The 25,015-nt window shown below is 44.7% G+C and overlaps 1 protein-coding gene across 1 annotated transcript in view; it reads right to left on the bottom strand.

Annotated features, from left to right (window-relative positions):
• Positions 1–637: 637 nt before the first annotated feature.
• jarid2b (jumonji and AT-rich interaction domain containing 2b) overlaps positions 638–25,015 on the bottom strand; it is a gene marked incomplete at its 3' end in the record, with an annotated part of 104,948 nt that continues 80,570 nt past the window's right edge. The window contains exons 5-18 of the mRNA XM_083899456.1: positions 21,856–22,074; positions 18,464–18,708; positions 10,799–12,215; positions 7,867–8,444; positions 5,064–5,156; positions 4,838–4,956; positions 4,153–4,223; positions 3,919–4,033; positions 3,698–3,803; positions 3,404–3,586; positions 2,277–2,407; positions 1,984–2,170; positions 1,562–1,669; positions 638–892 (exon numbers count right to left, since the gene is read on the bottom strand). Coding sequence (XP_083755582.1) covers positions 638–892; positions 1,562–1,669; positions 1,984–2,170; positions 2,277–2,407; positions 3,404–3,586; positions 3,698–3,803; positions 3,919–4,033; positions 4,153–4,223; positions 4,838–4,956; positions 5,064–5,156; positions 7,867–8,444; positions 10,799–12,215; positions 18,464–18,708; positions 21,856–22,074 — 3,827 coding nt within the window. The remainder of the gene's footprint in view (positions 893–1,561; positions 1,670–1,983; positions 2,171–2,276; positions 2,408–3,403; positions 3,587–3,697; positions 3,804–3,918; positions 4,034–4,152; positions 4,224–4,837; positions 4,957–5,063; positions 5,157–7,866; positions 8,445–10,798; positions 12,216–18,463; positions 18,709–21,855; positions 22,075–25,015) is intronic.

Raw genomic sequence — 25,015 nt, 5'->3', positions numbered from 1 at the left:
AAGCAAGGACAGAGGGAAACTTTGGGTAACTACTTGATATTATTTTTAATATCAGAAATCCAGGGGGGGAGAAAAGAAAAGGCCACCTTTACATTTTTGTTCGTCCCACGTTCACAGTTGGGTGATGAGGAAAGGATGAGGGTTCAGTATCATTAAGGAAGAAAAGGGGGGGGATGAAAAAGGGAGGGTAAAGATAAAAGGTGGGAAAAGACCCGTCAAGTCTTTGTTGTGACTGTTAATGCTCATAATGTGAGGTGGGTGAGGTGGAGGAGGGTGTGAGGGGCGCTAAAATCAGGCAGAATAAAAAACAAATTATTCTTTCACACTAGTGCAAAAAAGACAACTTGTTATCCTTTGTGTTTTTTTTTTTCCTTTTTCATATCAACAAGCTTGTCATACTAAGGGGGGAGGGTGAACTTTGTTTTGGGATGGAGGGACTGGGGGCAGCCGAGTAAGCTCAAAAACAAGCCGTCTTAAACATCAGGCGGTGGAGGGAGGATTGACAGTGATCCTGCTTTGTGTAGAAAATAAAAAGAGAGTTGAGTGAGGTGTGTGTGTGTGTGGGGGGGTGGATGTGGGGTGGACGTGGGGGGGGGGGGGGGGGGGGGGTGGGCACAGCACACACAGGGTACTGGCCTCAGGACACAGCCGCGGCTTTGGGCATGTGGCTGGAGGACAGGCGGGACAGGGAGACCTCCACAGTGGTGCGCTTCCGTGGGCCTCGCTTAGCCGGAGACGCTTTAATGGGGCTCAAGCCAAGACAGGGTTCCCCCCCTCCTCCTCCTCCTCCTCCTCCTCCGCCTCCACTGACGACGACTCCCCCACCACCACTACTGCTGTTTTTTAACATGGCTCGACCACACACCTGGCTCACCAAACTGTTAATTTGCTCCTAAGAGGGGGAAAAAAACAACAACATTTAAACAATTTACTTATAAATATATAATGGGATAAACACTACTGTTCAAAAGTTTTGGGTCAGTTAGAAATGTCCATATTTTTAAAGGAAAATCACTTTTTTGAATTAATATAACATAAAATGAATCAGAAATACACTCTCTACATTGTTAATGCTGTAAACGACTATTCTAGCTGCAAACGTCTAGTTTTTACTGGACATTAATGTACATAGGTGTATAGAGGCCCATTTCCAGCAACCATCTCTCCAGTGTTCTAATGGTACATTGTGTTTGCTAATCGTGTTAGAAGACTATTGGATGATTAGAAAACCCTTGAAAACCCATGTGCAACAGTTTTGCTGGTTCTATGACGAAAAGGGCAAAATTATTATTTCGAATAAAAATCATTATTTCTAATCTTGTCAATGTCTTGACTATATTTTCTATTCATTTTGCCACTCTTTTGGTGAATAAAAGTGTGACTTCTAATGGAAAACACAAAGAAATTGTATAGGTGAGCCCAAACTTTTGAGCGGTAGTGTAAATAAATCCCGAGCGCAGCACTTAATCCAAATCATGGTGAATCCTCTGCTTCCTGGAGCAGTGTAAGCCGAGCTGATGTCTCCCCCTCCTGGACGGAGAGAGAACTGTGCCACACTCACCTCGTCATATCGGTACATCATCTTAAGGCCTCTGCAGGACTTGTGCTTCTCCACATAGCGCAGTGCACACTCCAGACAGAAGACCACGTTGTCTGTCTCCTGCACCACCTGCAGACAGAGACACCATGATTCAGACGACTGGAGGATGATCTTATTATCGTTTGTCATCAATCATTCCTGCTGTCAACTCTTATTATGCTGCTGGAAAGTAAATATGTTTGCAAATATAATACAATATCGTGGCATTTAATTTGATGGAGCTGTCGTAGACTTTTCAACGTGGTACTTAGAGAACACTCCACTGGCTGAATGTGTGCGTTACTGCAGGGCAGGGTGCAAAATAACATCTAGAAACTGAAAATCACAGTCAACCTATATGAAATCGGCGTAGTGTGTGAGACTCCTGTGCTCTTTGCTCTCACCATGGACAAGTAGCAGAGGTGCTGACAGATCTGGCAGCGTCTCTCTGAAGATTCCAGTGCGAGCCATTTCCCACGGGGCTTCTTGCGTCCTTCGCCGGGCGCTAGGCTGCTGTCATGCGTGCCGTAGCGAGCAGAGGAGAGCAAACCCGCCTTGTAAAGTTCCTGCCGTTGGTGCAACTCTATGTTCCTGTTGGGGGGGGAAAAAAGAACCACCACCAGTCAGATTAACAGGGTTAGAAAACATGCTTTTGTGTGTCTCTGTGTGTGTGTGTGTGTGCAGTCCTGCGTCCTACCTGAGATCTTTGAGTAGGGCGGAGATGGTGGCGAGGAGAAGGCCGTTGTCCCTCTTCGACTCAGCTGCGGCAATCTGGTACAGTAGCTTCTCCATGGAGAAGGGTTTGGCGATGCGACGACATTTAAGGTCCTGCACAACAACAACAAAAATCTGAATAAATGACGCGTTCTCGTTGTTTTTGATGCATTTGCTGGCCTGAAATCACGTCATTCTAACTGTTTTGTCTGAAATCTTTAAAAAGGCTCAAACCCAACCTAATACAACTGTGAAAAACTGTGCTCCAGCAGCTCTTTACTGTCTTTAAATGTATTTGCAGTGTAAAACCTTGGACTGTGTTCACTCTGATCAATATTACTCGACCTCTCGTGTCTCCGCCAGCCGGTTGAGTCGCAGTGTAACATCAATGTCTGTCGAGACTCTTACGTAGTGAAGGCGACGGAAGGAATTCAATAAAAAATGAAATAAATGTATTTTTTGGATTTGTGACATAGGAATATATAAATAAAATCAATTTGAACTTGACTTTAAGTTGAGCTTTGTTGTTCTTGATCTGTTTTCACGTTCACGCTCAGAAAGATCTGAGGAGCAAAGCGGAACCATATTTCCTCAGCTCACAGCTGTTGCCAACATGGAGGCACAGACATGTGAAAGAACTTGTTTCAGTTCACACTGTATGGAATTCATATTACCCCCGAGAGTCGTCTTCTCTGCAGCTATGAATGTAAATGGTGTGGTTGAAAGTATATGTTCCTCCTATCACCGTAATGTCTATAATGAGAGTGAGGAAGTTTTACTCCTCTTCTGTTAGAGCTTGTGATAAGGTCTCATGGTCCAGAGGCTGGCTCATCACGATCACAACATAAAATCTGAATAAGGCTCCGGGGGGAAGTTCCAGCTGCAATTACGCCTCACTGTTTAACACATGAGCTCGAGTTCCTTCATCATTTCACTTTCAATCAGAGTTCTCAGGAATTACAAAGCAGGAGCCGAATAAACTCATCTTAAAGAAAATGTCACACATTTTCATTGTGTATGAATTTATAGAACACATTTCCATCCTGTATGATACACATTCTGTTTTACACACACATTTCTAAAATCAAGTCAGTCGCTTCATATGCTGACCTTTGCAGCCTGGTAACCCAGGTTCATCCAGTGCGGTGTGGCAAAGTGCACAGTCTCTGACACGCTGTAGCCACAGCAAACTTTAGAGACAAAGGCACCCGGGAAGCAGACCACGAACTGGCCGCTCCGCTGGACCGTACGGTAAACCTTGATACCTTCACGGCACAGCACCTCTGGAGAGATCTGTGGGAGTGGGAGGGAAGGAAAGGAGGAAGGGAGTGAGTTTGACACATTTGTAACTCTGACTCTCCGGACATCATGAATGTTACAAGAAGTTCACTGATAAACACTCACCATAATGTTCTTTTCCAACATTTCTAGTCCTGGGGTGCCATTGGCCTGAAGCAGTGTATGGACCACCTTGTCCAGCTTAGCCTTCTCCTCAGCAGGGACAGAATACCTGTGCACAAAGACAGATGGGTTTTTTTTTTTGGCTCTCCCACATAACGTTTAAAAAAAGAATTCCAATCTCACAATACTAGGGATGTAGACGGCAGAGCCTGGCGCTCACTTACCAAATGCAATCAGCACCAGTGTGTAAATAATCAATATATGGAAGGCGATTTTGGTCTCGAGACCAGCATGAGGTAGAATAGACCATGCCAATGTTTAGCCAGGGAATAGTCACCCCTGAGGAGACGGAGAAAACAGAGCAGGGGTCAGACGCAGCTCGAGATCATGTATTTATTTTATTTTTTTTAGAATATACACAAAATATCTACAGTCGTGGCACAGAGAAGTGTTCTTACCAGGCACAGCACCCAAATGTCTTAGAATGGATCCAGGATTATTGGGGAGAACAGTGAGGTTCCAACCATGTCTGAGGTAAAGAGAAGACAGAATAGTCAGAATATTTGACACGGTCACTATGTTTCTATGTGACAAAATACACAATTACAGTACAATTTCAGTCGCACAAATATGTTTACTAGTGCTGTGCAATGACGGGCATGACGTCATGTTTACGTGCCACGACACCGGAGTCCAGGCACCGTTTACCATTTAGCTCCGTTAGCTGCATTAGCTCCTTTTAGCCCCGTTAGCGCGCCTACAGTCGAACTGGAGCCGTCTGTTTATATTAAAAGGTGCACTATGTAATAAATCTAAAGCAACTGGCCATAAAATCCTGCTAATATGTCACAGAGACTCAGGAATAATGTTCATATAACAAACTGATCTCACCAACAACAACAGTACAGCCAAAATATTTGCATTAAAAAAAATCTTTTGCAGACTGCAAATCATGTTTATGTTATGAAATAGGCACCACCTACCGCCGTCTACTAATTGCAGTCAGTAGAGTCTCAGCTGCTGAGCAACCACAGGTTGCCAGGACAGCACTAACGTTTACTTGTACTTTTAAAGTCCAACTTTAGCCAGAATAATTATTTTGTTTTTTTCCATGCATCGTGCAAAGGTGTGAGGTCGACATACTTTGAGAACGGCTCTGATTTTCCTGTGGGGAAACCACTGCCATGTGTGCTGGTGTCCACCTTCCCACAATGCACTGCCACATGGCTGTCTCTCTGCTCCACAGTCCTCCAGTACTCTTGCTACAGAGAGACAAAAGACAGACAGAGAGGCGGTCAGCTCAAGAATGCACGAAACAGGTGATTTTTCATGCGAGCACTGAAGTTAATAAAGACGTTAGCGTGCTCACCTCGACCTCAGCAGCCCCTGGTTCCTTGTTAAAGCACATGGTCATGGTGTTCCGGGCTATCCTGAAGAAATTAGTCAAAGACACCGATTTCCCCTGCAACAAAGAGACATAAAACATCATGAGTCACAAAGGAATCCGACTGGAACATGAAGCCTGCACATGGTTACTGTTTTCAGTCGTGGGCGAATGGGAAATGTTTAAACAATATATTGCTTTACATCAATTAACTAGACGTTCCCTCTGCCACAATAGCTGAATGTGAGGACAGCAATATGGTCTAAAGAAAAAAAATTGTATCTACTGTATGCAGATATACGTTTCCCAAGACACCTTTATTTCTCTGCGGCCCCCCTCACAAAGCACAAGATACATTTCCCCGGGAATCTGCTGCAGGAGAGAAGCTCTGAAGGTGGCTGTAAATCTGCCAGCACTGAGTCGAGGGGATGTATGGACCACGCTGAAAGAGGTCCCTGGGAATTCCTTATCCTCACACTGCCAATTCATCTCTTTCTTTTCCCTTTTTTTTTTTTTGCCTTCATAGGTGAGCAGATTTTTTAAAACCGACAATAGCATCAGAGTTGTAAAGTCAGCCGGTTAAATAATCCAATACAGTGGCGGCTTTGTAAGCACGGACAAGCCGACCAGTTAGTAAGTAGCTCTCTTATCCAGAACCTTTCCTGCTGCAATTAGAGGTAATTATACCCTTGACATGCACTGTGTTCTGCGGACACATTAAATGAAATATAATCTCCTCTCGGGAACCACTCTCGGCGGAAAATACACCCAAATCTGAGCCGTGGAGAAGAGTGATGGGTCATATTTAGACAAGGCTGTCTTGTCAGCACGGTGACAGCCATTCACCTGTCACTACATCGAATAAGCGCCTCTGTAACTGTAACTGTACTGGGTCCAGTTTCAAAAGTGCATTGAGATAAACACAACACAGTCTTCGTTTGTATGTAGTATCACAACTCTATGTGTGATTGTACATCGAGAACTGTTAGCTCTCACTTTCATGTTTTCACTCTGGGACCTCGTTCCAAAAATAGCGCTTAAAGGCTCCCAAAAAACGATACTAAAACTTTTGTGGATTCTCCTAAACTCAGTCTTGTGTGTGTAGGCCCTCAGGGAAATGGCTGCAACCAAGGAGGGGAACCACAGAGAGAGAGAGAGGGTTGGATTAAAGGGTGGAGAGGGCTGGAGAAGGTGGGGTTTGACGGGGGGGCAGGACAGGGGTGTGGGGAGGGAAAGGGGCTGCCTTCTCTTTGACCTACATTTCAGTCGGGCCAGAATCAACACAGCTGCTGGCAGACAGGCAGGGGAGGTGGGAGCACATCTACTGTGCTTGAATGCGAGTGAAGCTCCTCACCACACACAGCAGTAATTAACAAAACCACGAGACATGCAAGGTACAACAACTGCTGTCCCTCATGCTCGCACAGCTATTTACCGCTCCATGTAATGCTTTCACAAACGAGATGCTACGACAGGGCGAAAGCACGATAATGTGACTAAAAGTGAATATAAACATCCTTTCATGACGGTGACAAGAGAAGTCATAGCACAGTGTAAAAAAAACAAAACAAACAGGTACAGCTCAGCTCCTTTTAAAAGGATAACGTGCATATTCCGCCACTAATGAACTGTGAATCTTAGCCGTGATGATATGAAGGTTTTTAGTGTGTTTACATCCAAGCTGTGACATTCAGAAAGAAGTGAGACAGCAGGTGCCGTCAACACGATATTATCTCTCCGGAGCGCCGCTAACAGCTTGCTGCCGCTGCTGCTGCTGCTGCGTTAAAAGGGATGAAACGAGACCGACAAAGGACGGTGACACCCCGTCGAACGAAAACAAACACGCTGCTGAAAATAGGTGATTTTCTAATGAGTAATCAATTCACTGTCAAAAATGACGGCCACTGAACAGGCATCATCTACATACTATGTGCTTACATCGTCACAGCAGATGTTATGCAGTGGCTAATAGCACTTATTTCACTAACACTTTATAATAAGCACTATATGCACACTATTATATGCACACTATTAGCATTAGTTAAAGGTGCCATATGTAAGAATGTGGCCAAAAACGGTTACTACATTCAAATTAAAAATACCAAGTTCTTTTGGGCGTTTTCTGACGTAACTGGCAACCTGTGGTTCCTCGGTAGCAGAGACTCTACTGACTGCAATGATTGGTAGATGGCGGTAGGTGGCCCGACATGCCAAAACATGATTTCTGCAATTTTTTTTAATGCAGATATTTTGTCTGTACTGTTGTTGTTGGTGAGTTCAGTTTGTTATATGAACATTATTCCTGAGTCTCTGTGACATATTAGGAGGATTTTACGGCCAGTTGCTTTCGGTTTATTAAAATAATGCACCTTTAAGCATTAATAAATATTGAATTAATCATTTATAACGCATGGATACTCATTAGTATGTAGTTTATAAACACAGTTCTAAATGTTTTAGAGAGCAGTCCCTTGTAAGTCAATCAAAGAGCTGGTTTGTTGGAGGTGGATGCTGATTGGCTGCTTGAGTACAGCAGCTATTTAGACACTGTTCCTCAGCTGATGGGATGAGTAAAACATTTATAACTGTGTTTAAGTACATACTAATAGAGTAGTATGTAGAATACTACTAGAGTATTCATGCGTTATATATGATGAATTCAATATTTATTCATGCTCAACTAATGCATTGTGTGTACTAATTATAAGGTGTTGCACTTATATCTTTAGAAATCAAAGAAACGCTATTAATATGTGGCATAAATAGCAAAAGTCTTCTTCATCCTCACCTTGTAAATACATTTGTGCTGGTCAATGACAATGCTCCTGTCCTCCTGCAGCTGCTGTTGTTGCTGTTGTTGCTGCTGCTGCTGCTGCTGCTCCTCTCCATGCTGCCTGTCCTCTTTGCCTTGTTTTTCCTGAGCGAAGAGCCGGCGCCGGCCTGCTTTGACCTGAGCCTCCAGGTCCTTCAGATGGTGATACACTCCATTGGTGCGCTGGTGCCCTGTTGTTGCTCCCACAATCCCACCTACCAGCCCGTTCTTGGGCTCGTAGCGCGGCAAGACCAGAGCGCTAGGTGCTGAAGTGTCTGAAAGCCCCTCCAGAGGTCCCCGACGAGACTCCACGTTCTTTTTCTCCTGCAGCACCTCGGCCTGCAGTCCCAGGCGCTCCTCAGTAACGAGTGAGTCATAGGAGAGGATGTACTGGAGGTAAGCTTCCTGCAGCTTGGCCAGCCGGTCCTGTGCGGACTTAGGGATGCGCAGAAGGTCGGCCAGCTTGGTCCACTTCTTCAGGTCCATCACCTGCTGCATGCCGCCCATGTCATTGATGAGCTGGAAAAAACGTGACAGGTCCACTTCACAGCCACCTGTGTGGAACACAGAGAGAGAGACGCAGAAATTTAATTCACGGTTTTCACTCGTCCAACCCTGGGTTGAAAAAAACAACACAGAAGTGAAATCAAATCATGAAGCCAGTTATCTTAGAGCGTCTGTTTCTAATGATGCCATTTCCTCCAGCCCAGTTCATTTTATTGGAAACGGCCAGTTGAGCAATCGACTTTCAAACTGATCTGAACCATCACTGCACCACACAGGGAAACAAATTACTGTTAATGCAGATCTGATCTGTGTTGGGCACAGTAAAGGAAGTCATTTGGAAGCTGAGCCTCCTGGCTGGGTGAGGCAAACCCACTGTGACTCACTGGCTGCCAGGACTCTCTGGCTAACGGCCACGACGCTGCACTCACGCTGAACTGATCTGGACACAGCTGGAGATGAAAACTACTCGCACAGCACATGCAACAACAGCAACCACTGTAAAACGCTATATGGACATTATTTTAAAATTCTAAAATTCTACATCTGCATTAAAAGAAAATGCAACTGCAGCAGTTCAACTGTGAGCTGAACTAGATGAGAAAATATAGTGTTTGCCGACTCGTTCCACATTATCTCCATTTATAAAGTGAAAGATGAAATTAGAGGAGGAAAGAGGCTTTTAGAGCATCACTGATACCATTGGGCAGCTTCCTGTTGATGTCATGACTTGATAAGACTGACTAAAGGAGTTAAAAATGGTGCAGAGGACACCGAGCTGGTGAACATTATCTCCTGTTGAAATGCATAACTTTGCCCTCAAAATGACTTCTCTGCTTTACCGTAGCTCAGTGTTCAGTTATTCCCGTTAATCTTTATCACCTCGTGCACATTTTATTACTATATATAGTGCACGTCGCTGTGTTTCCACCGGGCAGTGCAGTGCAGTGCAGTTCACTGTGGTAAACCTTGGTCTGGCTCATGTTTCCACAGTGGGGTGTGAAGACCAGATGTGATTGTTGCATCAGCTACAGAAATAGCCTGGCATCATACTATCATGACACAGTGTAGCTCAATATATTCTATGAACTTTGTTTAAAAAGAAACACAAACAGTGTTGTCTTAGAGTCGTAATCCATTCCTGTTGTTGCACCAAATAAACTCCTTAGGTGTCGGCACTAGATTCCCCAACAAGTGCCAAACGCCTTGTTTCCATCAAGCAGCTCAGCTCAGCTCAGCTCGCTACGGTATGGTTTGGAAACATACACCCTGATCTGTTTCCACCGCAGAATGACCGGGCCAGGATACGTAAGTAAATTCCAAAGCTATTTACGTAGCATGCGTCAGTTATGTAACGACCATTACGCAATTAGCATAATTAGCATAACGACAGTGGAAATACAATTACAAACATGACGTACTGAAACTGAACGGATGTATTGGTGGAAATGGGGCTAAAAAGGGTGAACATTACTAGATAACTTAGTTAGGGACAACTTTTGACAATCACAACACATGTGTGATGTAATAATAATAATAATAATGGACTGAACCAAACTGGGCCTTCTGTGTAAGGCTGAACGATTTTGAATAAATATCTATTTGCGATAGGATTTACGATATCTGATGGAATGGTGAGTTTTTATTTTTTTTTACTAATTTTCTGTCTGATGTGTATAGATCAAGACAATAATGAATCTAAAATGATATTTTGTCACATATTTTGGCTTTAAAGGTCCCATATTATATCCTATTTCTCCAAGTTAACCTAGTTCCCTGGTGTCCAACTGAACATGTCTGTGACATGCTTTGTTCAAAATACCATAAGGATGAAGCACCACAGCAGTTCAATCACCCTGCCAAAACAGCCCTGTTCAGAACGCTCTGTTTAGTGGTATCGCTCTAGGTCCACCTTAAGTAAAACAAAAGTTAAGGGACAGGAAATGACATCAGCCACAGAGGCTACTGGGAGCTAACAGCAGTTAGCATCTGGAAAAGTGATCATTTGCAGGCTCTAGCGGGCACATTGCTGTCATATATAACATGTATCCACTGGACAGATAAATCCTGTTTAGGCTGGAAGTTTGTGTAGAACTCTGTGCTGCACTGCGATGCCAAGAATAGAACTTTTTGCGGACTTTGGGTTTTCGGATGCTGTTGCCCTCTCTAGCACTCTTGTGTATTTTACGGACATGCCTGTACTTAGACTGAGGAGGACCACAAAAACATGAGTGAGTCATCTTTTTCACACTTTGGCGACTGGTAGGGACGCCAGAGTCCCAAATATAAGTATTACAATTATTAAAATGTTGATTTTGCATAATATGGGACCTTTAACATATATTACGTATTGCGAATTCGATTGAATTGTCCAGCCCTACTTCTGTGTGTCTGGTTCACTCACCAATGACCGGTGACTCATCCATGGTAATGCCCTGAGATTTAAGGTGCTTCCGGATGCAGGCCAGCCGCTGCACGTTGGGTCCCCAGCGCCGGCCCAGCATGTGGACCCTCTGCACCTGTGTTACAAAACGCATCTCCTCGCTCAGCTTGCACTCGGGCCTCCAGTCAGGAGGCGGGACTATGCGGCACATGCCGGCTCCTTCAGCCTGCTCCCTCACTGCATCCAAGTACACCAGGGGGTCCTGGAACTCCCGCGGTGCTGGCCGGAAGACGGGTGCTTCACCGAGAGCCGCCCAGCCCTCTGGCCGACTCCTCTGGCGGTCCCAGTCTTTCTCCTGCTCGCGCCCTTTCTGCCGTGTCATCTCTTTCTCGCGCTCCCACTCCTTGTCGCGCTCAGCAGGCCGCAGTGCTGCTGGTCTAAGCTGTCCGGGGCTGCTGCTGGACGTAAGCACAGAGGTGGTGGTGGAGGAGGAGGTTTGCAGGGGGTCTGAGGTAGTGCTGGCACGACTTGGGTTCTGTAAGTGATTCTGGCTTGCTGAGGGAGAGGAGGAGCTCCGACCGTGGGACCTGCTCTGCTGCTGCTGTGCTTGTCGTATCAACATCAGCTTGCCGGCCGATGCCCGCTTGGGTCGCTGGTTCACCGGCTCCGTATTGGCTGCTGGTGTAGAAAGAGGTGGAGTTTGTTGGGGAGGGGGAGTTGGAGGCGGGGTAACAGTTGGAGTTTGTTTGGGAGAGGGGGGCGTTTCCGCTTTATGTCCATTAGAAACTGGAGTAGTGGGAGCGGCATCTCTCTCTTGATTGGCCACCTTCTTACTACTGCTGCGCGTCTCCAGAGGAGTCAGTTGGATTTTGGCCTTCTTGGCCTCAGTGCCAGTAGTTTTGGCTTTCTGCTCAACAATACCTGTCCCCACCGCGTTGAGCACAACCTCCAGACGCCGTTTGGAGTTACGCAGCCCCTCTCGACCTGGACACTCCCCCTGGCACTGTCTCTGACTGACCTCCTTAGCCAGGGTGTTGTGCCGCTGCCCATTGAGCCTCCCATTGAGGCGGGCGCCGGCAGCCACATTGTGCAGCCCGTTGGATAGTAGCACCTGTTTGCGAGTTTTTGCATTGCTGTGGTGGGCTGGTGCCACTGCTTTTCCTGAGTTGGCCAGCCCGTTGCTGGCTGCTGACTGGCTGTGCTGATTGTGATTGTTCGCTGACGATGGTGCCGAGGCGGCGCTGTTGTGTTTGTTGCTGAGTTTGGTTTTCTTGCCCAGTTCTCTCTGTTTGGCTTTGGTGTAAGTGACGTGGCCCTTGGACACGGTGGCTGTGTACTTCTTCACAGTTTTGGACGGCAGACGGAAGTCGCGGCTCTTTTTGGCACCACCGACACCTTGTGCTGAGCTTGCCCGCGTCAGCCCGTTCACTTTAGAGACCTGGAAGAGAAGGACAAAGATGGGGAAACGTTAAACAAACCGAAAAGATAATGTCATCACGAATAAATGGACCAATTATATCTGGAAAACTTAAATAAACATCACGCTGATTATGCAATTTTACTATTGTACAAAAAACTAATGCATCCACACACAGATAATTATACAGTCCAAAACTACAACATGATACATTCAGGGGCATTGGCACACCCACACTCCACAAAGACGAGGCCAAACTTTCAGCTGCAGTAAAACATTTAGCCAAAGCTATTTGTGGAGACCTACGCTATTCATTAGGGAACAAATCAACTGTCTGGATTACTGTGTTTCCAAATGTAGAGCACTCTTGTAAACGGCAAATCAAACTGCTGTCAAAAACCATATCCTGAGACAAACAACACTTAAGAATGGGTAGAGGGAAAAAATAAAAAAAGATGGTAGACATGAGAGAAAGAGGAGGAGGAGGAGGAGAGGTTGGCTCCACAGTTTCTGCTAGCAGATGGCTGGACAGTATGAGGTAGGAGGTGGGGTCGTTGGGGTGGAATAAAATCCCATCCAAGCACATAAAAACAGCCTTTTATTTGCTATGGGTTTCCTTAAATGCTATAATTCAAGTTTTGTGCTATGAATAAATGTTCAGTCTGTGTGTATGTGTGCGTGTGCATGTGCATGTGCATGCGCGTGTGTGCGTGAGGCCACCAGCTGTAGATCAGAGGTTTGGGACAGTGGTGTCTGGTTCCATGTTGGCTCACTGGCTACAGCTGTGGCAAGAAATGTGGTCACTCCGTCTCTCTCTCTCTGTGCAACAAGCTTTACAGCCAGTTCACGACATGTTAAGAGACCACTGTGTATTTCTGTCTGTCTTCTGTGTTTCACTCCTCACTCACTTTCGCTCTCCTCGTCTAACCGTTTCTCCATTTCCTGCATCACATGCCGTATACTATGCATTTCTAAGAACACCAGTCTCTCCTCCTCCGCATCTTTATGTTTTCATGGCCCACTTTCAGCGCTGCCAAGTTTCTCTTTCCCTCGTTTCTTTCTTTCCCTTTTGATATTGTGTGTGTGTTACGAGAGAAGGCCAAGCGCAGAGTTAGAACTTAAAGTAAAGAGATTAGTTTTTGGTTTGCCAATATTTGAATAAGCTGAGCTGGAGGTCATGTGTCTATAGTTTTGAAGGGGGCTTGTTTTTTTGTTTTTTTTCCCTCCACAAATCATGCAAACAAAACAGGGACCGACAGATAGATGTGAGCTACTATGGAGCTGTGGTTGTCTTTAGAAAAGAAATCTGGATCTATAATCGCGTTCCACTGGCAGCTACATAGAGAATCTGTGGAACTTTAGCCTTAACACTGAAACTGGAGTTAAAAAGCTGTTAAAATCCTCCAAAATGACTCCAAATGCAGGCCTGTAAATGGAGAAGGAGGCATGGATGAAGCTTTATTCTAATAAGTATTCCAAGTATACATTACAATGTATACAGTCACAGAAACAGAGACAGAACCAGGACAAAGCAAACTCCTAGAGCGCAAGAGAGATGTGGGGTTATAACGTCATCGTTTTAGCAAAGAAGCTTATTTGTCCTATACACGAAAACCCAAGTAAGGCACATTGAGATATTTCTACTGCTGGTTCCATGTGGATGAAAAGCTAAAATGACACAAAACTTTGTGGATTCTCCTCAACTCATTCTCGTGTTAATGGGCAAAGCAGACAAATGAGGGAGGATGGGAGAGATGGAGTTATCCATCACAGTCATAGGAGCCACAGGAGGGAGGTGACATCCAGCCCATTGACAGGTTTGCCTTTGAAAGGCTCCCTTTTCACACTCTCTCTCTGTGTGTGTGTGTGTGTGTGTGTGTGTGTGTGTGTGTGTGTGTGTGTGTGTGTGTGTGTGTGTGTGTGTGTGTGTGTGTGTGTGTGTGCTTGTATTTGTCACCCCTTTAGGTCTTTTTCTGGCCTAAACACAGACCTTGTCAGGACCAGTAGTCCTCAAAACCTGGTCCTAATGAGGCAGAACCTCATTTCTGATGAACTGGTTGAATTTAGGGACAAGATGATGAATTGCGGTACGGCTAAAGTTAAGGTTAGAAGATAACGCTTTATTAAAGCGGTTCAAATTATTGGAAATCAATGCCGTGTCCTGAGAAGAATAGCTGTGTGAATCTGTGTGTGTGTGCACTCAAGGACCCACGCACACACGCACATGTACTGTATTGTGTTTGTCTCAGGTGGCAGGGGGCTGACACAAAGACCAGGCCATTAAAAGATAAGGGGGGACTGAAACCTAACCCTGTCTCCGTCAATCACTCCCCCACACCACACACACACACACACACACACACACACACACACACACACACACACACACACACACACACACACACACACACACACACACACACACACACACACACACACACACACACAAGAAAAAAACAAGAGGTATCTGGAAAAGAGTCAGGAAAAAAGGAGGCGTTTGCAAAAGAGTCAGTGGAGGGAAAAACTGCTGCCTAAAAAGCACGACTGATTTAAAGTCATTTAATGGGGATTTTACTTGCCGTTTAAGAATTAATTACAAACTGCAAACACGCCCTTAGAAAGTTTAAACTGACTTATTTCCATTCCCCGGCTCATAATTAAGTTCAATGTGTTCAATATCTCCAAGTGTTACAGCGACGCTGAAACAGCATCTCACTGCTAAAGCAGCATTTGTTCACACAGCTGCTATATTTGTCCCTGCCACAGTTTGCTGACAAAGCGTGGACTGTGAGAGACACGCTGTCATGACAGCCTCCTGCCACACGGGGGCTCAGTGGACCCACCATCTGTCAGGGGCCGGTGGTGGTGGTGGTGAGCCTCCCTCACTTTTCTCTCTCTTAATTTATTTGGCCTGATGAGGAAAGACGAATGGTGAGAGAGAGAGGAGAAAAAGAAAAGAAAGAAAAAGAATAGAGCACACACACACACAGGTTTGTGCAGCTATTCTTCTGAGGACACTGCATTGACTTCCATTCGTTTGGACAGCCTAAACAAAGCGTTATCCTTACTGGTCCTGACAAGGTCAGTGTTTATGCCAGAAAAGGGCTAACAAACACACACACACACACGCGCACACACACACATACACGTGCATGCACACACACAGGCAAGGCAAGGCAGCCAGAGACTGTTCTGGAGTGGATTTCAGTCGCACGTGAGCGAGAAAAAGGGAGGGAGAGGGAGGTGGGTCTAGATGACATCATGTGTTGCTATAGCCCAGCTGAGGCCTGGCAGGAAGATTTTTAACAGGCAACATCTGCAGGAGTCAGCCCTGAGAAGAACACGGGAGACAGAGAGAGAGAGAGAGAAGGCCAGCCAGAGGATAGAAGGAGACGAGTAGAGGAGGTTTAACCCTTCATAATCCTGCAGACTGACAAAAGAAGCAACACGTCACAGCCACATCCACGCTTCTTTTGTCAGAACGTCACAGAGGCTCTCGCCACTCGCAGCTACTGCTCCGACAATAACAAAAGACAGCATGCGGATGCTTCACCGTGGCGGTCAGCGACGGCTACTTTGTGCAACTATCAGGCGACGACAGTGAAAAACCGCCCCGCAGTGTGATCGTCTGCCATAAACACAAATCACAACACATGCATTCTTCATCAGTGACAATTATTTAATGCCAGATCACCTCGGTGCTAGGGCATAAATCCAGCTTAAGCTCTCTCGGCTGTGTTATTAGGGCAGATGTGATCCTGCACCCGGGGCAGATCTGACTAAAGCAGCGAGATAGAGGTCACTGTAGTTTGGGAACACAGCGAAAAATAAATAATAATAAAAAAAAATCACAAACTTTAAGGGAGAGCTCAACAGGCACTGGCAAAAAAACACATAAAACCTAAGAAAAGCAGCATGAAAATTGAAAATGTTATTTAATAAATGATGTTATAGTACAGGGGTGTCAAACATATGGCTGGAGGTCCAATATGGCCTTTAACCATAATGTGAAATACAATATTTTTTCTAGTGCTGGACATGCTAACATCATGGAAACGCGACATGCGTTAATGTGTGTTAACGCATGTCGCGTTTCCATGACGGCTAACCTGAAAAAGGCACCGGAGTCCAGGCACCGTTTACCGGTTAGCTCAGTTAGCTGCGTTAGCTCCTTTTAGCGCCATTAGCATGTCGACAGTTGAACTGGAGCGGTTTGTTTATTAAAACGAAGCAGCGCTACAAATAACCAGCTTACCCGTATACTGCGTAGGTGTGCCTCTGTTTTTAAAGTTTAGCATTATTTTAGAGTAAAGTAAATGTGACTGTGTCACATACGTCATGGAAACACTCCATGCGCTAATGTGCTTTAACGTTGACTCCGTTAGCGCCGTTAACCACTGTTAACGAGCCCATACATACATTTTATGTTGTGTAAAAACATACTTCATTAAATGTAAAACAAAGGTGAAAAATGTTGAGTTCTTGTCGTTTTCTTATTTGAGTGGTATGGCCCACTTGAGATCAAACTGCACCGTTTGTGGCGGCTGATCTTAAATGAGTTTGACGTCCCTGTTACAGTATAAGGGAGGTTAATGGTGGATTTTCAAGGACAAACAAGTAAACAGTGCAGTGTTGCATACATCACTTGTGACTGCATACAGCTGCCTTGCCAACGCCCCCACTTTAATTATTTTACTAAAAAGGATAGAATCACATTGTTGTGAAGAACAGTCCACAGCTACAGTGCATATATTTTGTTGGCACGAGCCACTATTAAATTACGGAGAACCAAATCAAGGAGAATTGAATTATGATAATGCCTTTACCCTTCGCTTTTATACAAACAACGCATAGGTCTTCTTTTTTTTTTTCTACGGCTACATAATCACTTAACCTTTTATATGACTAAGCTTGTATTTTCACAGTGTGCATAAATGTGTGTGTTCGCACACACATTTATGCACATGCATGCTAATTGGAGGGAGAGTAAAAAGGGGGGGAAATGGCACTAATCCTTCCGAATGATTGGAGCCACGTTGTCAAGGGCAAGATCCGTCTCTTTGACACAGAAGAGAGAGAGAGAGAGGGAGGAGGTGGAGGAGGAGGAGGAGGATAGCATGAGTGAAGGAGGCTGAGGGAGATGGAGATATGAAGAGAGAAAGGTGGATAAGGAAAAAACTCAATTCAATGTGAGGAGTCAAAAGAATCAAGCAGGCTGCCAGCAGTGAAATGAAAAAAGGACGAGTGTGTGTGTGTGTGTAAAGGCAGAGCTGCAGAACAAAGACTCGTGGGTGAGCGAGGCTGAAGTTTGTCTTGGCAGACGAGACGCTCTCGTCCACATCCACTGTTGGTTTTCACTGGACAATTCCGGCCACTTTAAAACACCTAAAAACACACTGGCCTGAGTCTGCATCAGCAGTTACAACAACAACAACAACAACAACAACAGCCTGGAGGTGTGTGAACATGAGAGGAAATGGAAAATAAGACAGCCAAGAGGAAAAGAGTGAGATGAGAGTGAGAAAAAAAAAAAGAAGAATAAAACTAATTGTCTCGGCAGACAACTGCTCCAGATTAGCTAATGTGGTGATGGCAATGCCAGACTAAAGCCACCTCCTCTCTCTCTCTCTCTCTCTCTCTCTCTCTCTCTCTTTCCTCTCCACTTCTTCTTTCACTGTGTGGGGCTCCTTGAAACCTGCTAAGTGCCATAGAGGGAGGCAGGCTTTTACAGCCCCTAGCCAGGACTACTAAATATAGCTGCAGTCTCGACAGGACAAAACACAATCATTACTCTCTCTCCCTCTCTCCCTCCTTCTCTCTTTCTCTCTCTCTCTCCAGCACGATAGAGGAGAGGGGAGGAGATGAGATAAAAGTGAGCTAAACAAAAAGAAAGAATGTGGAGAGGCAAGGCAAGCAGGAAATAAGCAATAAAAAGAAAGTATGGAGGGAGACGAGACGGGCACATAAGTAGTTAGGGAAAATTATTGTGAGGGAGATAAAAGAAAGGATGAGGCACATGGTGAAAGGAGAGAAAAGAGAGCTGGAGTTTAGTTTTGGAGCATTAGTCAAACAAGCATGATGATGCAAGAATTCCAGTGCAGTCAAACAGCTGATGCAAACAATGTCCTCGCGGTTACACGCGATCCATGACACTCACATTTCTATCAACCTTCAAGCTACAAAAACACTCTCATCCTTTCTCTTTTTCTCCCGTCTGTGGGAACACGTTATCGTGTTACGGCTCCATCATCCTGGCATCCTCACAGTACCTGCTTCCGCAGCTCCTCAGCAGCTCTCCTTGGTGGCAGCCCGTTGGCCGAGCCTCGGCTGTTGGCCATGGCCAGCAGCTCCCTGGCGTGTTCCCGCGCCTCTGCCCGCTCACTGCGCTCCCTCAGGAGTGGCGGAGGTGGAGGTGGAGGAGGTGGCAGTGGTGGGGCAGGTGCATCCCTGCCGTGAAAGCCAGCCTTGGGCCTCGGACTCTCCCTGATCCCTGCTTTGCTGTGGTTGTTGAACACTGGAGAGGAAGAGTGAATGTGTAATTAATACACGAGTAAGGGTATTTTTAAAAAGATCTCTCAGTATATGAAGTAGATTTAAGCGCTCTTTAGTATGAAATCATAAAAAGACCTTGGGTTTCCTTTAGGGCTCTACTGGACGTGTGGCTGCAACAACACACACTGCAGCAAAGCTTTGCAAGATTCTGTTACCGTCCTAGGATTTGGCATGCACACTTCTGTTCTCATTGCTCCTAGACCGTTTGTGATATCTACAAAGTTCAAAAACTACCGGAAAGCAGAGAAATAGAGCTTTGCGCCCATATACTTGACATCTTCAGGACGTCCGCTACGGTTGAATAACTGCCAAATCTTGAAAGTGAAAGTTATCCTGGAAAGGGGTCACAGACGCACTCACCCATTTAAATTTTTTTTTACAATTTTACAGCCATAAAATCAAAATAAATCCAGGTTTTTATTAAGAATTGTGCAAACTGTGGAAAGACTATTAGGTAAGAAATACCTATGCACTGTGCTTTCTTTCCAAAGCTACTGTTTACTTATGCCAGCGTGCAGCCATACGCCTCCAACCCCACTGTGCAGAATGGCTTTTAAACTCCCAAGCACCAAAACCACAGCGATCAAGTGGAAAAGCCCACACAAACATTAGAGTGACAAGCCTCTGGCGAACGTATAGGCCCCAATCAGTAAAATATGCATGATTTAAGGCGAGCATGAAAACGTCTTTGTACAACGTGTCAATGACCCTGTTCAAAAATGGACGCGGAGGACGTCAAACCCACCGGGGATGATGCTAAGCGAGACGAACAGGAGCGCAGCAATTAGCATTTGCATTTAACAGCTCCCTCTTTGGCTTTTACGAGGGTCAATTTTCAAAGTTCTAATATCAACAGGTTGTGTGGGGAAAGAATGACAGGAGTCTGCAGACACACGGTGCATTTTACAGCGGTACACTTTGAAAGCATCAGCGCACGTTCCTGTCTGCAGATGTGTTTCTTTTACCTCCGGTGTGTGTTTTTGCTGTGTGTTTCGTGACCCAAAGTGAGCGCCTGTGGGTCTCTCGTGGGCCTGTGGCTCCATGAAAAATGGGAGAAACTGGTGACATTTTGAGAGGTGAACTAAGCAAGAAACGGAGCTCAATAAAAGCTGTTTAATTTAGCTATGTCAACATGGCACGCGGCCTAGAACCAGAGCGAGAGCTGAAGAGACGGAGCATTGATGAATTGCCTACAATTCAGGGCCATTTCTGTCTTCTCTGTACCTCCCAGAATAAAATGTTTCCCTCTTCCTCGCTAATTATATTTCTCTCTTTCTTCTTCTTCTCCCTCTGTATAACCTTTCTCCCGCGGGAGAGGATTTTTAAGTGTCATGTTTGACACCGTTCACAAAACACCACAAAATATACTATAAGGTGTGTGTGTGTGTGCCTGATATCTAAGAGTCTAAATACTGTCTCAACATTGACTTGATTGTGTGAACACACAAACATCAATTTCTCTGTCCTTTACCCGCTCATCTCTTGTTGTCCCCAACAAAGTCCAAGCATTTACTCCCCTTCTTATCAATTTATTTAGCACATTACGGTGACGGCGCCGAGCTGCTTTGCAAACAGTATTGGTGTACGAGATAAGGGCGGAAGAATAAGCCGTCCTCACACATACACACAACACGCCTGGATTTGTTCAAACAGGTTTCACTGTCCTACTGTTTGTGCTTCTTATACAAAAAAAATGTACAGATTATGTTTCAGGCTGCGCATGTTCGACAAACGCAGAGCGCGATTACGAAGCAAACACACGGACCTCTCTCTCTCTCTCTCTCTCTCTCCTGATCCCACCCGTCCATCTCCTCCTCCTCCACATTCCACTTGAAGATGACAGCGGAAAGAGCTGAGCAAAGCGTTCACCTTTTGAACCCGACTGGGGGTGATGGTACAGACTGAGGAGGGAGGAACTATGAAATCCAGCTCTTGTTGGGAGGGAAGGGAAGGGGGGAACGCCTGCACATCCAGTGATTTAAAATGGATCACTGGCTCAATTAAAACGAAAGAAAATGTAACTTTATACACTACCGTTCAAAAGTTTGGGGTCGCCGATACATTTTTTTTGTGTGATTTTATAAAAGTCACACTTTTATTCATCAAAAGTTGCAAAATGAATAGAAAATATAGTCGACAAGATTAGTAATAATGATTTTTATTCCAAATAATAATTGCGCCCTTTCATCAAAGAACCAGCAAAACTCTTTTCAGCTGTGCTAACATCATTGCACAAGGGTTTTCAAGGGTTTTCTAATCATCCAATAGCCTTCTAATGTGATTTGCAAACACAATGTACCATTAGAACACTGTAAATGGGCCTCTATACACCTATGTACATATTCCATTAAAAACCAGACGTTTGCAGTTAGAATAGCCGTTTACCACATTAACAATGTATAGGGTGTATTTCTGATTCATTTAATGTTATATTCATTGAAAAAAAAAATGCTTTTCCTTCAAAAAATAAGTAAGTAACCCCCAAACTTTTGAAGAGAAGGTAATAATGTTATTTATGATTTGTGATAACTGTGTTATCTTTCAGCTTTCTTTAACGCGCTATAGTAGTCGTCAGTGTCGGGGGTTGTGGGTTGTGTGCGCGCACTTCCCTTCATGTTGTTCACAAGTGTGTGTATTCATCCGAATGTCTGTGAGCCCCAAGGGGTGTACATATGCTGTCTCTGCATTGTGTGTGTGTGTGTGTGTGTGTGTGTGTGTGTGTTGGGGGCCCCGGACAGCTGTTACACTGAGTGCATAAACACCTTGTTAGGGCTTAGCAAGCTAAGTGTTAATTGGGGTGGAAAGACTCGATGAGCTGCTCTGTGCTCTCCCATGTGACTTCCCCTGACTCCGTAACGGAAAACAAGGGTGTAAACCAAGAAATTTGCTCACACACAAACACACACACACACACACACCCCCACACACACACACGAATCAAGTGCTACTACTCTGGTTTCTATCCACTGATTCACTACATGCTCCTGTTCAGCGTAAGATTTCCCTGCATCTGCCCAGACTTCCTTAACCCCGTTTGTTCTCCTCCAACAGTAAACACACCGTAGATAGCATCTCCGTGACAACAAAAACACCCTCGTCCCATCCTTACCGTGCCCATTGAGTGGCTGCCTCGTGGGGAACTTGCCCTTGCGGGGCGTCGAGTGGCACGAGGAGGAGGAGGCCGAGGCCAGGCTGCTGCTTCCCACGCCGTGAGAGTGGATCCCGCCGCCGTTCCTCACCTCCTCTTCCTCCACCTCGTCGTCCTCCAGGTCCTCCTCCTCCTGGGAGCTGCCGAAGTAGGCCATGGTGCTGGGCAGTGCTGCTGAACCTGAGTGCACAGACGGTGAAGGGGGTGGGGGGGGGGGGGGGGGGGACAGAGAGAAGGAGATTATTAATAATGAGGCGAGTCAGTGGCAGAGGGAAGAATGAGGGAGCACAGAGTAAAAACAATTTGAAATATTAAAAAGATGTTATAACACAGATATGATCCTTCTTTTTTTTTTTAACACAATGGACGCTCCAATCACAGACATTTCAGACAATTATTTTAACATCAGCATAGTGAGATATTAATGTAAAGGCAGAAATTGCTCAGGGGTTTATGAATGACGGGTATTGTGCTGCTGTTTTGTCATCACTATTATCCCAGTCGGTGGCCTATTGACGCTTTGTCAACCGCTCTGCACAACATGGTGCCTTTTGTGGCACTCAGTCGCTCGACAAAGAGCACAAACATACACACAGCGCAACGTTAGAGCGACTTAATCGCTCCAAAAACGCTGCTCGGGCCTTTGTTTCTGCGTTTTATCCCGTTATCCTTTAACCTTATCCCATTATCCTGGTTTGATTTCTTTGGTGTGTGTGCCGCAGCACTATAAGTGGGGAAGAAGCGGTGAAAAGTGACTTATAACACATTGTGATAGAGCTACAGTCAGGGCGAGGAGGATATATAACACACCAGTAGATGTCGACAGTTTTATTGACGCATATAGTACATGTGCTCAAATACCAAACTCTGTAAAAGAGTAACTTTAGAAGCCAAAGAGTCTCACTCTCTCTTTTTTTTGACACCGAGCTAATCCGAAATCTGTCGCTTTCACTGTTCCAAAATAGGATTACTGTCAAAGTCCTGCCCTTACCCAAACACACACACACACACAAAAACGGGTGTTCTCTCCCTTTTTCCTTTTGCTGTCACACTCAATCTGTTTCATTTGTCATCTCTGAGAAATCTAGTGCAGTACGTGCTGGAAGGAGGTGAGTGGTGTTTGGCAGCAGATAGCCTATAATGTTACCTCAGTCGAATGTAGACACACACACACACACACACACACACACACACACCCATAAAAGGTCATAAAGCCCAAAGCTATGTTATTAAATCTCATAATGTTGCACTCGTAAATCAATGTGCAAACAGCTGGTTGAGTCTTAACAGTTGCAGGAATGAAGTTGAAGACTAAGGAAGCCTTGTGAAGAACAGCAGGAGAGACTGGAAGTGTGTTTGGATCTGCAGAGACTGGACGTGCAGAAACCTTTCTCATCAGAACTTTAGAGCCCACGTTATGCATATACACACATAAGGTATATAAAATGATGAACTGTTGCAAAGAGAGAATATGAAATGTGTCTAAACTCATCATTCCAGAGCAATGAATCAGCTTTTGGATAAATGTCACCCAGCAGATTTATACATTATTTCTTACAGTGGAGAGTCTTTAGTATTACTGCAAACATGGACCCTCATTAAATATATATGAACATGCATAACTGGCAGATTTCTAAGATAAATGAAGGACATGAACCTTGTCTGCATGCATTTGCGACCATAATAAAAAAAGTTGCAACAGTTGGATGAGTACATTTGTCACCGCGTCCATATTTAATAGGAACTTGCGCTTCAGCAGCATCTTCATAACTGATTAAATCCGGCTGTTTATGAGCAACAAAACAAGATTTTTTTTTTTTTTTACGAAGTTCTTTATGGCTGAATCAATTGCATAACATGAGCAACTACTGGTGGTTTTTATTACCGTTTAAGGGGCCACGGCATTAAAGGCCAATAATGAGAAGCAATGGGTGATTATAAGTCAGTTAAAATAATGCTAAGCTCCAGAAAAACTGGCAGAGTATTTACAATCGCACAGTGAATTAAGAATCAGACGAGCAAATTATTTAATTAGCGCAATGGTTGCGGAAGGTAGCGGTTGCTTATCTTAGATTTTACACACTCAATACATTATTAAGTGGGCAAATTGAAATATAGAGAGATTAAAAAGAAAGAAGGAGGAGGAGGAAGTTATAGATGAGAACTAGGAAGCAGCAGCAAAATGCCTCAAGTGATTCAGTATGTTTGAGATGATGGGGGCGGGGAAAGATACAGTCTCCAGGACGTGTGAGGTACTTTATGAATACAAAATAAATCTTGTCATGTCGGCAATTTATTTATTTGTGCAGTTAAGGAAAATATAAATGTAAGTCCTTCAGGGTGGTCCGTTTGTCTGCAGGTCACAGTCGGGGTCATTACATGTCGTCACTGAAGAAACACTGGAGTAACGGATGAGCCAGTACGTGTTCACAAATAACAGAAGAGGCAAATGACGTCATTTAAGCAGAAACACGTACACTGGGTGAAAAAACCAGTGGGTTTTGTGTGCAGCAACCAAATAAAGCAGCCTGCAACTATCACACATCTGGACATGTTGTGAGAGGGGATTACTGCACCAACGGAGTTCTGTTCGAGCAAGTTATTTTGGCTGCTACGTCTATGATATGTCATCATCATCATCATCATCATCAACATAATCTGATATTAGACAGAGGCAGCAACCCTATAAAACATGATTAAGGTCAGTAGTAAATATGACCCACACAGGATGTTGTAAAAACGGAAAAAGCTCTCAATAGCAAAGAGATTGTTTAGGAATTGACCTCATGTAATCAATCCGTGCAAGGCAGGAAATAAGTGTGTGTGTGTGTTAGAGAGCAAACTCAATAATGTGGACTGTAGAATAAATAGGAAAAGTCTCGAAGAGAAAAATCCCCATTTACTCTGTGGCATCGGATTTTGTTGACTTGATGAACGACTTTCTCCTCCTTTTGTGAAAACCTTAACGGAATTAGCACATTTAAAATTATTACCTCAACCTTCTTTTTCTCTCCAGCGACATCATCGAACACTGATTCATTTCCTTATAAAGTGCACTAATGACTATTACTGGCCAGTCGGGAGGACCTGTGGTAACCACACGCGTCACTTCATATTTACT

This window comes from Microchirus variegatus (assembly GCF_963457635.1).
Source record: "Microchirus variegatus genome assembly, chromosome: 13".
Classification (NCBI taxonomy): Eukaryota; Metazoa; Chordata; class Actinopteri; order Pleuronectiformes; family Soleidae; genus Microchirus; species Microchirus variegatus.
The sequence above is the reverse complement of the archived record's forward strand: the minus strand, read 5'-3'. Positions and strand labels throughout refer to the sequence as shown.